Source organism: Dermacentor andersoni, chromosome 2, assembly GCF_023375885.2.
Source record: "Dermacentor andersoni chromosome 2, qqDerAnde1_hic_scaffold, whole genome shotgun sequence".
In the NCBI taxonomy this organism is placed as follows: Eukaryota; Metazoa; Arthropoda; class Arachnida; order Ixodida; family Ixodidae; genus Dermacentor; species Dermacentor andersoni.
The window spans coordinates 235,929,602-235,947,892 of NC_092815.1; the positions used below are offsets into that span (position 1 = coordinate 235,929,602).

At 46.0% G+C, this 18,291-nt stretch overlaps 1 protein-coding gene across 3 annotated transcripts in view; it reads right to left on the minus strand.

Annotated features, from left to right (window-relative positions):
- Nucleotides 1-18,291, minus strand: part of LOC126539920 (GTPase-activating protein skywalker-like) — a 58,010-nt gene that overhangs the window by 14,193 nt on the left and 25,526 nt on the right. For 2 of the 3 annotated variants that reach the window (XM_050186738.3, XM_055075714.2), the window contains 3 exons: nucleotides 17,891-17,911; nucleotides 15,597-15,718; nucleotides 12,682-12,921 (listed from right to left, as the gene is read on the minus strand). In XM_050186738.3, the coding sequence (XP_050042695.1) occupies nucleotides 12,682-12,921; nucleotides 15,597-15,718; nucleotides 17,891-17,911 (383 nt within the window). The remainder of the gene's footprint in view (nucleotides 1-12,681; nucleotides 12,922-15,596; nucleotides 15,719-17,890; nucleotides 17,912-18,291) is intronic. The other variant, XM_050186739.3, reaches the window with a different exon arrangement.

Below are 18,291 nucleotides of genomic sequence, written 5' to 3' on the forward strand. Positions count from 1 at the left end.
CACCATGCTGAATTGCCAATTTCTCTGAGGGTATGCCATTAACTTGAACATACTGTAATCTGTTATTTAAATAGTTCTTTAGCAAGTCAGATGCAATACCACGTATGCCATAACTGTTGAGCTTGCGTAGTAGGGTGTTGTGATGTACGCAATCGAATGCCTTTCGGAAATCTAAGAAAAGACCAAGAGTGTACTGTTTCATTTCGATATTCTTAATAATTTTTTCTTTTACTGTTAAAAGCGCCTGCTCTGTTGATTTGTTTTTCAGAAATCCATACTGCGAGGAAGTAATAACACTGAACTTATGGAAAAAATTCTCGAGACGAGTATTAATGACACCTTCAAAAACTTTTGATAAGACGGGTAGAACAGAAATGGGTCTATAATTCGATATGTCATTCTTTCCCCCACTTTTGTAAACTGGACATACACGTGCTATCTTCAGCTGATCTGGGTACACTCCGCTTTCTAACATACGATTTGCGATGTAACACAAGACGTCACATATTGAAGAAGATACATGCTTCAAAGGTACCGCTAGTATACCATCATGCCCTGGTGAAACATGATTTTTTACCTTATGTATTAATGAAGCTATTTCATGAGTAGTAGTTGGCATAAGCGCAATAGAATTTTGTAAGGGAGTGATTAGATTAGAATGTGCGTCTGGTACTGATGACGTACATACAGAATCAGCTACATTAATGAAAAAATCATTGAAGGTGGTTGCGAGATTAGAGCCTGTAAGTTCGCCATTGACTGTCATAATAGTAAGGGGCGGGTCCGGATTACATTTATTAGTTAAAAAGGCAATTTCACGCCAAACTTTTCTGCTGTCAGAATGTACTTTGGTAAATCGATCAATATAGTAAGTAGATTTAGCTATCTTAACATCCTGGTTAAGTTTATTTCTGTATTTTTTAAATTCAATGAGGGCATTGGCATCACGGCTCTTGATAAACTTGTGATACAAATGGTTTTTCGTTTTAATTCTTTTGTATAGTTCCCGAGTCATCCAAGGCTTTTTAAACTTTTTGCAAGTTTTAGTTTCCTTTAGTGGAAAGGCAGTGTCGTAGCACCAAAGAAACTGATTAATAAATGCATTATATGCTTTGTTTACGTCAGTTGTATCGTACACATTATTCCAATGTGACCTTTCGACTAATGTTTTGAACATACTCAACGTGTGAGCATTAATTACTCTGTATAACCGTGGGACCTTCACATCTGTGTCGTGAATGACAGGCAGGAAGCAAAAGATTGGCAAATGATCGCTGAGGTCATGGGACAGGACACCAGAGATAACGACAAGCCACAAACATGGCACATACCCACAATAGAGGATGCACCAAGAATAAGGTTGTTGGTTGAAAACAGCGTCAGAAACATTGACAACGTCCATGCCAGTCATGACGTCACAATGACAACGCCACATAGTCTACACAGTAGCTCCTACTATTTACAGGCGAGAATAGCAGCACTGCAAGTGTACAGGGAAAATGAAATCACTCAAATCTTGAAGGCCACATGGCACTGACTCATTTCGCTCATGACGTCAGCTGTAGAAGTTTTGGCCTCGGAGCCTACTTAAGAACAGGCCAGGCAGGAAATTAAAGACGAGTCATCATGCTTTGAAAGCATGAAGCCTTGAACAGGGCAAATGCCTCCTCACCTGCAACCGAAATAGTGATTTGCAAAAAAATTTGATACAAAAAATGGTATAAGGAGACTTCAAATTTGAAGGTCATCTGAAGTACCACAATCATGTCAATCATGTAGGTGCTTGGACATTGTGCTACTGCTCCATGAAAACAAATGTGACTGTTTTGCATAAGACAAACAAAAATAGCAAAATGTACCAAGATCAGAGATGTAAAATTTCATGAAATCTTGAGGGGCGTGAAAACAACTGGTTCTTTCATGTTTTTTTTTTCTTCTGAAGAGTACAAAAAATTGGAAAAAATGCCGATTGCGCAAAAAGCTATGAAGAACCCGATTGTGATGTGTGGTGCGCGACATGGTGTGGTGATCGGGACGGTCAGGAGCAGACGACAAGGAGTGCGCACGCTGAGGCAAATTCCGTGCTGGAAGGAGGAAAACGATGACGCCGAAGAGCGTCCAGCACGTGAACGCGCGGCGCAAGAAAAACAACTAAAAGAAGAAAAGCAAACCAATTAGGAAAGACCATGGGGAGTCAGGCAGCCAATCGGAAAATGCCTAATCGGCCAGACAGAAGAAAAAGCATGGTGTGAAGGGGAGACGCCGGGGAGACGCCGGGAGAGTTCCAGGAAGCGACGCCAGGAGGAGGTCAACCACCGGGAGTTGAAGACGGGGCCGTTGGGTTCCGGACCCGAGCCACCAGGACTTCACCCGACCGGGGCCTCCTGCCAACCCGTTCCTGTGCGTCGCCAGTCTACCTGAGCGTGCCGCCAGCTGCTCAAGGTCGGCGAGCTCCTGCGCCCGTGGGCAGGACGAGAACAGTCGGGCTACGGGCCCGCGTTCTACGCCCAGTTGCCCGGCCAGAACGCCCCCGCCATCTGCTCATGCCGCCTGCTGCCCGAGGCCGGCGTTCGAGCTTCTCTGTCCGTGGACAGGACGAGAACAGTCGGGCTACGGGCCCGAGTTCTACGCCAGCTGCCCGGCCAGAACGCCGCCCCTGTCTGTCGTGCCGCCTGCTGCCTGAGGCCGGCGTTCAAGCTTCTGTGCCCGTAGGCAGGACAAGAGCAGTCGGGCTACGGGCCCGAGCTCTACACCCAGCTGCCCGGCCAGAACGCCGCCGCCGCCTACTCGTGCCACCAAGCCGCCTGCTTTATCTCTCCAAGCCAGAGCTGGCGCGCTCCAGTCGCCCGGTCAGTCAACTTACACCATGACCTTTGGTGAGACCGGCGCAACTCCTTGCGCCAACTTGTCTCCGCGTCTCCGCATCGAGACTGTTATGCGTCCCTGCCGTCGTGGCAAGCCTGGACTCGCGCACTAGTTAGCTTCACACTAGCCCCAAATGTGTCTTACCACCGTGATGTCTATTTGAGTGTTTATTTTATTCTTTCTATTTCTTTCTATCATTTATTTTAAGCCTTCTTTAGTTCCATTAAGACTGCATGCTTCTGCCCTGCCTTCGCCCTGCCTGTCACTGTCACGATTTGCCCGGGTTCGTGAACGAGGGAGGGCTCGAGGCACCCTCCATAAGACAGACGCTCCCGCAGCATGGTGGTGATGAACGATGACTGACCGCCGAGCAGCTGTGCTCGTTGGTGTTTATTGGGTGTGGTGACCAATGTTGCCTACCGAGCCTGGCGGGCCAACGAAGATTATGCCCGAGGGGGCGTCACATGCCTGTTACACCCCCTTACCCACAGTTTGTTTGTCGACAACAAAGAAACGTCCAAGTTCAAAGTGCGAGGCTCTGCCTGCGTGCTAGCCAGGTCGATGGTGGCTGCTACCCAGGCGTGTAATGGTCCGGTGGCCTCTGCCATCGAGTACTCCGCCTGGGCACCGGTGTTGACAGGCCGGGTGTGGCAACGCCGGGTGCTTCCTAAGCCAGCCTCGCTCCATCCGGAGGTTCTGCAGTGGTCGGCCTTGTGAGTGGTGATGGGCTCGATACAGGCCCAATGGGCGCAGCACCACTGGCAACGCTTGCCGCCTCCAAGGTGGGCGGTGCTCCTCTGGAAGTGACTGGCATTGCCGCTAGTCCTCCTGCGGGCTGGAACTCTGAAGTAGCAGTCGAGGGTGCTGGCCAGGTCCTGAGGCAAGGCCTCACATGGTCGGCGTGTCTGTGCCACGTGGCTCCGTCTCGCATGCGGACGAGCAGCGATGAGGCGCTGGCAGGAGACACCACCTGTCCGGTGGACCACGGTGGGCCAGGAGGGAAGTTCCTGGCGAAAACTGGAGCTCCCGACTCCAGCAAAGGCCCAGGACGGCACCCTCGGTCAGCAGCCAGCTTCTGCTTCAGCTGCTTCAGGAGCACTGTGGATCGGAGGTCCGGATGCAAGACGTCCAAGGGTGTCTTGGCCATCTGACCCAACAGGAGCTCACAGGGGGCACGGCCAGTGACATCGTGGGGCGTGGTCCGGTAGTGGAACAGTAGCCAGGCAATCTGCGTCCGTAAATCCCCAGTCTAGCTCTCCTTGAGCTTGTCCTCGATGGTTTGTACCACTTGCTCGGCTGCAACGTTTGAAGCAAGGTGGTACGGCGGAACCATCATCCGGCATATTCCGTTCTTCGTCAGCCAGGCCAGGTACTCTGTGCTGGCAAAAGCAGGACCATTGTCGGACACGATGATGTCCGGTAACCCTTGGGTGGCAAAGACCTGTCGTAGCGCTGCAATGGTCGCACCTGCTGATGGAGTGGTGACAGGTAGAACCTCCACCCACTTCGAAAAAGCGTCCACCACCACCAGGAAGTAATGGCCCTTGAAGGGCCCCTCAATATCCACATGCAGGCGGGACCAGGGTCTCTGTGGGAACAGCCAGGGGGTGATTTCTGCATGACGTGTACCGCTGTTTGGCCTCGGGTGTGTCGTTTGCCTGGAAGAACACGTGGACTTGTTCCTCGTAAACTGGCCAGGCGGACCCATCTCCCTCGAACGGCTCGAGCCTTCTATACAGCGGCACGGCAGCAGCAATGGGGGCCAGTGTTTCGCTGCTCGCGGCGGCGTGGGACAATCTGTGGGTACTCGTCGCCACTGTCATGATCCACCCGGGTTCGTGAACAAGGGAGGGCTCGAGGCACCCTCCCTTAGACAGACGCTCCACAGCGTGGTGGTGATCAACGATGACTGACTACCGAGCAGCCGTGCTCATTGGTGTTTATTGGGTGTGGTGACCAACGTTGCCTACCGAGCCTGGCAGGCCACCGAGCCTGGCGGGCCAACGAAGATTATGCCTGAGGGGGCATCACATGCTTGTTACAGTAACAAAAGTAAATTGTTCCTTATCAGAAAAGGTCTGGTGCAAGGTAAATTATGCTAATGCAGTCTACCTTATTGGAGTCGTGTACGGACCGCCTTCCACTGTGCCCGAGTTCCTGGAAGATTTGGGCATGTTTTTGTGTGCTCAAGTAAATGAAAATACAAGGCTAATAATGGCTGGTGACTTCAATTAGGAACTGCTTGTGCTGACATACTACTAGAAGCCATGCTTTCTCTTGCCCCGAGACAAATTGTAAAAGGTTACACAGGAGTTGCCCTTATGGTGCAGTCTTTGTTGGACTTGGCTTTAATCTCTCGTAAAGTGTCTGATTATGCTATATCAGTCGGAGATTGCACATCTGTCCCAAGAAGGATTTCTATGAATGCGATGTGTGGCACCAGTGTAAGAAGAAGACCCTATGTAAATGCTTATGTTAAAGACTTTTGCGATGTAGATGATACATCTATTCTTGATTATTTGGAAATGCCACCTGATGATTTCGAGAGCACGTCAGAAACAGAATCTGTTAAAGAGTTGCAGAGATGTTTAAAAAAAAATAGTTCTACACAGTCTACAGGAATTTATACCCACACGGGCTGAAAGAACAAAACGACGCAATCTGTAGATAAATAGAAACATCATTCACATGAAACACAAGATAAAAAGACTGCACGAAAGGAAAGCTGCGGCAGCTCAAACTTCAAGCACTAAAAGAAACCTAAAGACAGAGCTGAGGCAGTCTAGGCAAATACTTTTTAATAAAACACTCGCTAGCTTTCTGAAGGATTCACCAAGAAAATTCTGGCTTTTCTGCAAAGATAAGGATGAGAGACTTGAGCAGATATTAGATGTAAAGGAAATCGCAGTGAAGGAGTGTGCAATTGCTGACAGGTTCAATAGGTATCTCTAGTCAGTGTTCAGTAAAAAGCTAAGACGATGCCGAGCAATACAGTTGGCTTCTTTATTGCCGTGCTTAGTGGAAGAGATCTGCATTATGCAAAAAGGAATATTTAGCCAGCTACTGTTGTCAGGCACAAAGTCTTCTGGGCTTGACAGCATACAGACTATTTTTGTGATGATGCGCAGAGCAGTTCTCTCATTATCTTACTGTAAAGGTTCAAAAATCCTTGAAGTGTTGCTCCTTACCCCAAGACTGGCGCAGTGCAATTGTTATATTTAAGGGGGCAACCAATCGTTATTAAATAATTCTAGACCTGTATCTACATTACATCTGTGTGCTGCAAGTTGATCGAACACATAATAGCAAAACATATCCACCAGTTCCCAGAAAAAAATTATTTATTATGTCACTTTCCGCATGGATTCAGTTCTGGTCTTTCTACCATTACTCAACTGATTTTGGTATTGCTCTGGATGCAAGTCAGCAAATCGATATTATATGCATTGACTTTGCAAAAGCATTGGATGAAGTCTACCACCATAAGCTTATTCTTAAACTTCGCAATGTAAGAATTGGTATACAGGTACTCGGTTGGATTGAATCATATCTATGACATCGTCAACAAGCTGTTAAGTAAAAAAAAAGCAGTGTGTCGAGTAATTTGGAGGTTTATTCAAGAGCACTGCAGGGCTGTGTATTAGGGCCCCTCTTGTTCCTGTTATATGTATTATATGTAGGTGACATTTCTTCACTTGTCAAATCACCTGCCAAAATGAGCTTTTTGTCAATCAACTCTTTAATTTATTGTCTTGTTGCACACAGAGATGACTAGGTTAAAATTAACCACTCCCTTCAATCATTAGGTTCATGGTGTACGAAATGAGGGATATGGAAATAAATTATAAAAAAATCCACTCAGACTCACACAACAAAAATGAAGACTCCGCTTTTGCTTGAATAAAATTGGGGAAAGAATTCTGGACGCGACTAGTTTCTTAGGTGCAACAATTATGGATAAATTAAATTGACGTCATCATGCAGAAAACTTCCGTTAGTCGGCATATCTAAAACTATGTTTTCTGAACAAGAAAATACCAAAAGCGACAAGAGAGGTGAAATTAATGGCATGCAGGATTTATATCCATCCGATCCAGAATATGCTAGTGCACTTTCGAACCCGCATCAGAAGGTTTTTAAGACAAAACTGGAATGTATCCAGCAAATTTCAGTACGTCTTATGTGCTCAAAATATAGGCACATTGACTCGGTAGCAGCATGTTAAAGGCATGCAATTTAGAGCCGCTAGAAGTAAGAAGACAGAAGTGTTGATTGAAATAGTTTTTTCACATATTACATGGAAAGGTGAAAATAAATAAAGACAGATATATAAAGCACCAGCTTCAAAACCGATGCCTGTGAACAACCCACTCTCTCCTTGTGCAACCAGTACAAGCCTGTACTGATTTGTTTCAATTTTCCTTTTTTCCTGACACCATAAACTTGTGGGAACAGTTTACCGGATGACAGTGTGTAAAAAAAAACAACAATGTATGCAATTTTCAACTATTCCTAGATAAGCATTTCGATAAATATGCTGTCACTTGTTAGTTGACCATTGTGAAATGTCAACAAGTGAATTAGGTTAAAATTGAATGTAAACTTCATTCCTTGTGCCCTCCCTGTAACAACCCTCAACAGAGGGTTAACAGTATGACTAAATAAATAAATAAATAAATAAATAAATAAATAAATAAAAAAAATCCATCTAGACAAGGGGAGTCTCAACATGATGAACTACATCAGTCTATGTACGTAGTTTGATTTTCACAACATGCACTACTATGTGAACATGAAGTAGGTTGCATACATCACAAAGAAGAAAAGGCCAGCACTTATCTATTCCACATTACCCTTTCTGTACTATCAGAAATTCCCATTACCTCCTAAATGTTATAATAAATATTAGCTTTATATTGTTAGTTTAAATGATAAGTACTTATACAACGACAACCTATCTCCCTCCCCCCTTCCCCAAAAAATCCCTAACCGCTGGGACCTTTCAGTTTCATGTAGTACAGTAAAAGCTCGTTAATTCGAAATCGCTTAATTCGAACTGATGCCCGGGTCCCTGCAAAGCCCTATGTATATCAATGGGCCGGAACGCCCGATAATTCGAACGTACCGGTACTCACGTCGGTTAATTCGAGCCGGCAGCCGACATTGCTTCTCGTAAATAGAAGTCGCCTCGTAACGAGTACAATGCATTGAATTTTTTTTTTAATATGCACAGCGACGAGAATAAATAAGCCAGCGCGCATTTTTGCACGCACGAGGCGAGCCGCCAATTTCCTTGCTGGAGCCTCCGGCGTTGTTGTTGTTGCGACTGAGGGAAGGATGAAAAGGAAAGTGCACGGGCCTGCCGATTGGCTCAGGCCGAGCCATCACCGCTGCCGCGTGCAGATAGAGGAGAGTTCAAAGATAAGAGGAAAGAAAGAAAAGAAAAGACGCGCGTCGCAACAACCGCGTACGCCGCAGCGGACGCTGGCAGAAAAAACAGATAAGCGGCCGAAGCCGCGCTCGCTCATCGCTCGCTGCACACCACTCTCTGGCGCATGCCGTAGCAGGTTTTCTCTGACGCGCGGGCGCCGCCGCCGCCGATGCTCCGGAGCAAGCCGTTTCAGGTTTTCGTTGCGCTGCGGCGGCTGCGATCGGTGGAATGCATTTTGCATGAGCTTGCTCGTTTGTGTGGTATCTCGCCGCTGACGTCTCGTCGACTGTGCCGATCATGGCGAGCCGTGGAAAGTACTCGGCAAAGGATTTAAAGACTAAAGTTGAAATATTGCAGGCGGTTGAACGTGGTCTCTTAACGGGGCCTTTAACTGACGCCGAGATTATCGAGGCTGCGTCCAGTCAGCAGCACGACTCACGCGCGGCGAGCACGCCTGACAGCGACGACGAGTCCGACAAAGAGGACGATCCGTTGCCTCCTCCGAGCGCATGTGAAGCAGCATCGGGACTCGATCTGGCTGCGCGCTATTTCTCCACCGATGAGAATTCGGATGCTGCGCTGGAGATGTTGGGCAAGTTGCAGACAATGCTTCTCGAGTCGCGGCGAAGAAAGCGCAAGCAAATGCAAATCACCGATTATTTTTCATGTTGATATGCTTCGATCATTATTCTTTTGTTAATAAACATGTTTTTGAAGCATAAATAGTGTCATATTTCATCATTAAGCCTGACGCTCACGTGGGTACATTTATCATTAGTTCCAGGCGCATAAATTGATTGGATATCTTTATTTCCTTTGGTGTTTGGACTCGCATGATTTTAATACCCGCAATCGCCGACCTCGAAGAGTAGTAGTGCGTATTCCTCGATGACAATCCCAGATATGGCTATTTTGGCTTCGGCCCTAGCAGCCAAATGCAATGGCCATCTTTTTTTTTTTTTTTTTGCCGCCCGCTCGTTAATTCAAACTCCGCTTAATTCGAACAATTTTTCAGTCCCCCACGAGTTCAAATTAACGAGCTTTTACTGTAGGTGGACACAGCTAGGTACTTGAGGAAGAAGCAGGCAACCAAAACAATTTAGTCTCCACTTGTGGGATAATGCTGCTGTCAAAGTAAATGAGTTCAGAGCCGAAGAAATTGCTGCCATCTTTTATGACTACAGTCGCCGATTGATTTTCCGGACTCCAAAAATTCGGACTTGCCCGATTATTCGGCCAGCTTCGCAGCACCGCCATTCTCCCCATAGACCATAATGTATAACAACTGCCAAAAGTTCGGACACCTTGCAACCTCTCATCTAATTTTTTGGACACTCCTTGAGACAACGATCGAAAGCACCATGCACAGACTCTGACCGGTGGATGGTTTGACTTGCTGAATGCCATTTTTGTTTTGAACGGAGCCTCCTTTCTGCCCCACGAAGTGGTGATACTGCAAATCCCCGCTCATCATCATTGTTTCTGCCTGGTTCATGGCTACAGCAGTTCCAATCTGAGCTTAGTAAGCCATGTCAGGACAATCCAGCAGCTGATTTGTTTGTTTCTTCGTGCACGACGCTGCGAGTAGGCCACGTTTTTCATTTGTGCGACTGGTATCAACATGACGGTGTGGTGATGTTTGTTTTGTGTGCTGTGTCAAGGTTGCGGTGATGCAACGTGGCATACCGAAACATAGCGTCAAGTGTCTAATGGCACCGACAGTGCCCGCGCAGACTGCGCTGGGGAATGCCGACAAGTGGGTGCCGGGAGCCTAAGATTTGTCGCCTTCCAATGTGCACCCTACTGACGCCTAAAGTGTTCTGCCGAGACCCGTCTTTCCTTTGTCTTTCTCTCTCTCTCTTTGCAATGATGCATCGAAGGGTGCAAGCACATGGTAAAATGCCCGCAGAATGAAGTCTTCTTCTCTAAGTGTGTATTAGATTTTACAGTTCCGTTTACAGTTTACAGTTTTATGTTCATAGTTCCCAGTTATGTTTACAGTTTTATGCTCAGGTTAGTGCCAACCAAGAAACGAGATGAAGGAAATCATCACAGGAGATGTTCCAGGAAAGAAAGCTGAATTCTTTGCTCAAAGAAAGAGGAATGAAGCAGACCTTGCTTCGAAGTCCAGAAACTATGGCAGAAGAAATGGTTTTGAGCCGGGGCCAGAGTTTTAACCAAGCCAAGCCACCAGATGTGCGGCAAGTTGTGTGTGTCTTCGAAAATGCGACTGCCCAAGTTGGTAACGACGTACAAGCCGAGCCCCGGCCAAATGCAGTTGGCACGATTTCTTGTATACAACAATCTCAGCCTCAGACCATCCTCCCCAAACGTGAACGTAAGGCACCATTGAAACAATACAAAAAACAATGGCGCCAGAAACGACATGGCATCAAATTCCATCACAGAGCACATTCAAAATGTGCACCGCACACTAAACTGGAAAAAATGAAGCAGCATTCAAACAACAGCAAACATGCTAATGAGGCCACAAGGCAATCTGGACAATGTGGAATCTCAAACCCTGGGAAGAGTGATCAAGCTTATATAAAGTGACCTTGTGATGACCAGCTCATTGCAAGCAAGGAATCTGTGCAGATCCCAAAATGCCAAGTTTTGTTTTTTGACATTGGTCAGTGTCCCGATGCGGCATTATTTGATTCGGCGAAGCACCGATCAACGGGTGCCAAAAGGTCATGGAAACGAGGACCGGCGAGCAAGACGGGTATTGCCGGCCACTCAGGCAAGCAGCTGAAAAGTTCAAGGAAGGTTTAGAGATTATTGTCTTTGTGTCGTTGGTGCGACTGTGACGCCCCCACAGCTTCTTGTAGGAACCTCTGTGTGTTCACTACCCCGCGCGTGCATTCAGAAGCTTACTAAGAAGGCGGGGTGTGAATACTCCACAATATGTGGTGTGTCTGTGCAATCCTGTGTCCACGAAGTCCTGACAGTGTATGTGGTGCCTCAGTGCAATCCTGCGTCCACAAATTGCTGTCAGTATATGTGTGCCGACAGCGCCGTATGGCTGGCTGCCGTCGTTTCTCCTGTGTTTGTGACCAAACAATAGAAACCCGCGACGGGCTCAAGGGTGTGCGTGCATAGTGCAATACGAGTGCGTGACCTCTAAATGCAGGGAGCAATCACCCATTCCCTCGCCCCTAATTAAAAGGAGCGCAGCCAAGACCTCGGGAGGAGCCGGGATACAAGTGGGTGAACTTGATTGGATCGTCATCAATATCTGCCCCCAACACAGGGAACTAGGGAAAGGATGAGTTATTTAAACGCCGGTTTTAGACCAAGCTAGGCAGTCTAGAAGCTGAGCCTACAATCTGCTGAGAAGCCCGAAAGAGCCAGTGCCGTCCAGTATGGTCTGGGCCGCCTAGCCGCGTCTAAACTGCGAGTTACTAGGTAGTTGGCGCGAGAGACGACAAACCAGCGTCTGCAACCAAGCTCACGGTAGTTCCCCTCAAGTTAGCTCAACCCTCAAGTTAGTTAGTTAGCCCTCAAGTTAGCTCAAGTTAGCTCGACTCCACGCTTTATGCACTTGCTGTAGCTGCCCGGTCATGCGTACGCCATCATTTGTTTTCTTTTGAACTCTGTTTAGTTGAACACTGTTAAGTGTGTTTTGTGTAGTGTTAATTTCTATATTTACTGTTAACTGTTCATTGTATTTCTTTTGTACTCATCATTGATCTAGATGGGCATGTGTGTTAGTGTTCTTGTGTTTCTTTTAATCTTTGTGTCATTGTCAGTTGATAAATAAAATTTTTTGCTGTTTTTCTCCTGATTCTGGCTCCTTCGCTGTGTTCGCTTGAGTACAGAACAACCAACCGGCTTGTATACCCCGTCGACGACTTCGTGCCGACGGCAAACGGGTGACAAGCCGTGACAGTCAGTGACCTGCTCATACATATTGCCACATGAATTTCATTTAGTTCTTTCACAGTCGCGATCATTCCCTTTCAGTGTGTGCCTTTGCTGTGGGCCTGTTAAATTTTGTAGGATTGTTTGTGGCAAGCTCTGAAATTTGCCTGGTCACGGCTAGTGCATCTGGGAGATTTCATGATGCATCTATAAAAGCAACCAGTCGGCAAGTGCCGTCATTCAATTTGATGACTACCATCCACACTTATTGCTATTGCTACCATCAAATTTTGTATTTTGGTTTAGAGTTTGGTTTGGCCCAATAAACTGCTCTGTCAAGTCCTTTGTCACTGACTGCCTGCAAGTGCACTGTCACATCAATGTAACAATGTAGACCTGCCTATCCTTGTTGGTAGAGCGTGGAGCAGTAGGTTCTCACTGCTTATTACGAGTGCGAGTTACTCATCCCCCTCAACCCCCAACCCACAGCATAGAATAAGAGCTGCAGGGTTGCTTCCCACCTGTTCGGCGCTGAGGATCTCGGAGTGGAAGTTGGCCAGGGGGATGATGCCTACCGACATGGCACGCTCCCCTCTGTTCTTGCTTTCCTTAACCGACAGGTATGCAGAGGTCACGTCCAGGTGGTAGCAGGAGCCTGGGAGGCCACTCTCAGAGGCTGCCCGCAGACGTCTGCTTGAGCAGCTTTTGATGTACATCTCGGACTTGAGCAGCTGCTGATTCAGCAGCTTGGCACTGAAGCCCTGCATGAGGCACAGTTCCCGAGCAGCATTTCACCACTGTTCCTCACTCTTGCTTCCTAGCAGAAGTGCCACAAAGTGGACAAGTGTCACGAGGAACATCCTGCTGAGGGTTTATAAAGAGCAATGACTGAGATGCAGGGCAATGTTGGGACAAGCTACAAAATGAATATGGCAAGGCTTACAACATCAAGCTGGCTAGTGTTCACTGCTAGAGGGTACCACTATGCAAAACAAGAAAACAGCATGAAACAAGTTCTTATTCATGCTACTTATTGTTGTCTCTTGATACAATGACAGCTAAGTCACTCGTGCACTCGCAGCCAGGAAAGGTGGCTTGTGCCATATCGACATACTAATTATTTAATGCAATCACTAAGCTATAATGTGTCTTCACTTATTAAGAAGTACGAAAACCAAGGTATTACTGCCTTTACCCGGACAGAGGTGTGACACCCTTTTTGTACATAAAACTGTTCCATGTTTTCTTTTCTTCATCCGAGCCTGTACGAGAGAACTCTTAGATGGATTTTCACTAACATTAAATGGACGTTATTATGATACAGTTCCAATCTGTCTTTGGTATACTCAATACGTTTATGCTAGTTTTGTCGTGGCATTCAGTGGCAACGTGCATTTCTTTCTCATCACTTTATAACTCTATGCAATTAGCAATATTTTGTTAACACCAGTTATTTCTAATACATTTTAATCACCTTATGGCGAGCCATTGGCATTTAATCGACGATAACGAACTGGAGTCTAAGCACGCAGCTCCGCGCGCCGCGCGCTCGAGCCAACGCTCGACCAAGACACGATCGGTCTAGCTACGTTCAGCGATTTTGTCTGTGTTCGACTGACGAGTAATAAAGACTGTGGGAGATCATAAGCCACACATCTTCCCACAATCTTATATAATAATATATTCGCTTTCTTGTCCTCTAGACTGACTGTTGTGGTGTCATGAAGGGCCTTCAGGCACTTTCAAGCTGTTTGAAACAGCTTTTTGCCTGAAGGACCCCCAACAAATTGTTGGAAATAAAGTTCTCAATCTGAACATATCTGATACGCACAGGCTTTGCCAGGCTTCCATTTCTACCGTCTAAACCAAAAAAGCACACATTTCTGGCGCTTGCATTTACTTACACCTTTGTTGTTTGCTTCAACAAAGACTTCGTCGACAACTTGTCTTTTCAGTTCCTCTTGTGCAGTGCCTGCTTTTGTGTGTAATAAAACCTGAAGGAAGTATTAGAAGCTTGGCACATGGCAAGGTGCTCCTGATAGAGGCTTTCTACAACTTGTACGTTTTCACTGAAAATTACTTTTTCACATTTACCAGGTCATCATACTAAAACAAGTTTTAAAAATTGATTGAATTTCAATATACACCCTCTATTCTTTGTTGCGGTAGGAAACTCAGGTATATTTTTCTGCCAGTTTGTGTTCTTTAACGGGTTGAAAAATTGGAGTTTGTGTAGATCAGAAATCAATTATGTGTGAAGTAAACAGCGGCAGAACACACGCAATGTAGAAAGTTGGTCTTTGACACTGGGGGTAATGTTTATACAATTTCTTTCTTTTAAGAATCTTACAGGTGAGAATTGAAGGCATTTGAATATCGGGCCCTGTGAGTGGTTGTCAGAATTTGACAGCATCATGTTGCAAATGCACACTGACATCACAATAAAAAGCATTATGCAACATGTAGTGTTGTCTGTGACTACATGCAAACTCCATTAATGCTAGCTACGTGATGTAGTCGTGACATGACTACACAATGGCATCACGTAGTCATGCTGACTGCACAATGTAGTCCCACTTATGCATACAAGTGTGCAGGGCTGCTGCGGCTACCACTTGGCCACTGCTCAGCAAAAGCATCTAGGTAGAAAAAGGGAAGTGCTGTAGGCAAGGCGGCAGCTCGTTCTGCATGTTGCATGCATGCAACACGCAGTTGCATGCTGGACAGTTGCATGCTGCAACTTGTCCAAGCATGTGCACTACTAGATGCTACCGCTGAACACAACCGGTGATTGTTTGGCCCGACTGTTGGCGTCGATGGATAGTCTCTAGCGTGCTTTTGTGTGCGAGAAATGGCCACAGCCAATCGGTCTGGCAGAGGTGTCGAGGGAAGGCACATACTTGAAGGCATTTCCCTGCTTATCCTTTGGTAAACAGAATGTGCCGGTGCATGCAGTCAGGGAAAGCACGTAAAGCTCCCATACTTTTACGCAGGACTCTAGACGTGATGTCTTCCATTCAATAACTGAAGCACCCAGTCGCAATATACGTGTGCATTGATAGTGTCCACCAATAGTTCGCATAGTGCGAGTGCCGGATGTGGTCCACACAACTGTTGCAAGAGAACCTTTGCCGTGCCGTTACTGTCATGAGCTATCACTGTGGTGACCTGCAAACACTACAAATGGACTGGTTCTTTGGAGGCGCTAATGCTAGCACACATATCTATGTGAAATGAGAAAGCATTTGCCTAAATAGTGCACGCCATGGCCAAGCCCTCACAACTGTGAATAAGAAAAAGGATATATTTAGTACAAGGAGAAGCTGGAGAATGCTGCTCTGCAATTGCATAGCAATTCAAAGGCCATCTCCCGTTGTCATGCCTCATGCAGGTTGGCGTGCCACCCTTGCATGTGCTTACACGCATACGCACTGACCTGAATGTTGTAGGCAGTCTTGAGGAACCTGTCCACGTTGTAGGGTATTTGCTTGCAGAACACTATTATTTTGTCCAGGAAGCTGCCTGTGTCCGACGTGCAGTCTCCAGGCGTATCCTCCACTGCACAAGGCACACTCACAAGTTCAGGAAGTGCAGGGGGTGATGTACATTCAATGGTGTGAGCACTGCAACCAGTTAGCTTTGACAAGCTGCTCACAGATGCACACACAAGAAAGTGACAGATGTTGTCGAGAATCTGACTGGTGTTTATTACTGAGGAAAGGGTCTTAACTAGGCCTGTGCCTTTGATGAGCTGTCCATGTCTGTGCGTTTCCGGTAAGAATGGCTAAGGATGAGCCGAGTCTGTGGGCCATACCTTTTTTATCTTTTTCTATATAGTGTGGTTAAGCATGTTTTTGGAATGAATGGTTGTGATTTCTTGTTAATAAACACTTAATATATCATATACACTGCTCTTCATAAATTATTCTGCAGTAAAATATTTTAGGCATTCTTGGTCAGAATTCAGGATAGTAGTGTGGTGCAGAATGGAGTTTAAATTGGCCTTAACATTACAAAGCTAGTAGCAACAGCTAGTAACAACCATATGATGGACTTCTTGCTGGACTTCCTGCATGATGCAGGATTGCATTCATATATTATGCTTTTTTGTTCTATGCCGTAAGGCAGCCCTCCACAAAATGAAACAGAATATTTCATGAAGTCAAGAAAAGAAAATGAAATTAACCGTTTCTTTTTAATATTGAAACATAGGAATGATTAGAGGTTCGATTGCACAACATTTGACGAGACACACAGAGAGACACACACCACAGAGCGCTACTTGCAACTATCGTTTTATTCCCTCGTCAGTGGAATAAATACAGGAAGATACTCAGGGGGGAGGGCGGTAGCGACAAAAAAAAAAAAAATTGTTTTGACAAATATTGCCATCTACCAATGCCAAGCCGGCTTTGTCATGTGATCGCTTTTGATTGGCTTTGTCACGTGATCGTTTGACACACCTTGAAAGAATTTTCAGAGAGGGGCTAGAGCCATTGGTGATCACAAGTGAAGAGTCAGACGGTGGAGCAATTAGGTTTCTTGACTTAAAACTAAGTCTGGGCTCCAGTCATTGTTGTTGGCAATACGAACCGCGTGCACATAAGCCTCTTTTGCCCTTCGAATCTGCGCATTCGAAAATCGTAAAACGAGGCATAGTTAAGTTGTGTTACAGAAACGCGTTGCAAAAATCGTGCCATCATAGCATTGCTGACAGCTTTCGGGAGCAAACGCGCAGGCTCATGAAGGCAGCTTGTCCTTTCCATGTATTAGTATCTGTGGCACAATGTTTGCTCAAGGAAATCAGAACCAGGGCACCGTTATCTGGGAAGGAGCCTTGCGGTCCAAGCACACGAGAAAAAATAGTGGTGATGCCGTACATTCATTCGATCGCACACCGAGTAAAGAAAATTGGTAAAAGATGCGAGGTAAAAGTGGTGTTTTCTGCACCGGAAAAATTGCTGAGCATGTGTGCAAAGGTAAAGGCAGGTGCCACACAGAAACGAGGCTGTGAAACACAACACAGAAAGAAGTTCGTCGACTGCACTGAGGGAGTGGTATATTCCATTCCACTTCAGTGCGGCAGAAAGTACATCGGACAGACTGGATGATGTTTAAACGAAAGATTAAAGGAACATGATTGTAACGTTTCAAAAACAGTCGCCAGACACCTTGGGATACATTGTAGAGATTGCTGATGTCGGCCATTCTTTAAGAATTGTGAGCAAAGATGGCAGCCAAATAACGTAGGAGATAATCGAAGCCGCTGAGATTGCGCGTTTGGGAAGTATGTGCGTGAGCACGCCCTCAGTATCCCTTAGTGCAAAGGAATGAGATTTCCTCATGCGCTAATCTGAAATTTCGTATCCTGGTCATTTTTCGCAATGTCGAGTGCAGCAAAAACGATCACATGACAAAGCCGGCTTGGCATTGGTAGATGGCAATGTTTGTCAAAACAATTTAAAAAAAAATTTTTTTTTTTGTCGCTACTGCCCTTCCCCCTGAGTATCTTCCTGTATTTATTCCACTGACAAGGGAATAAAACGATAGTTGCAAGTAGTGCTCTGTGGTGTGTGTCTCTCTGTGTGTCTCGTCAAAATGTTGCGCAATCGAACCTCTAATTTGCTATACCAATACGCCCAGTCGTCAACCTTGATAGGAATGATGTAGAAATGTAGAAAACAATATGGCTCATTCTATTCTACAACCACATCTCACATGCAAGGTTACCTCTCTTGTTCTTCTTCTTTCCTGGCAGCACAAAAGAAAGCAAGGAGATGTGCATTTTAGACAGTCATGTGACACAGACACTACATACTACACCAACCCGTATACACAGCAAAGAAATTGTCTGGTGCAAGCTGAGGTCATCTGTTACCTCCCATCACAAAGGAAAGACAGCACTTCACCACTGTTCTAGTGGACAAGCTTTATGAGCAACATATTAAGGGATCATAACAGAAAAGGAAGCACAACAGCACTGTAGCCTTACATTGCTTGGTTTTCGCAGGGTTTCAAAATTTACATAGCAAGTGTTAGCAGAAATGTTACTTGAACTTGTTTTGCTGAAAATATGGTGCCAAAGATAGCCTTCCAATACCATACACACCTAACTACAGTATGATGAAACT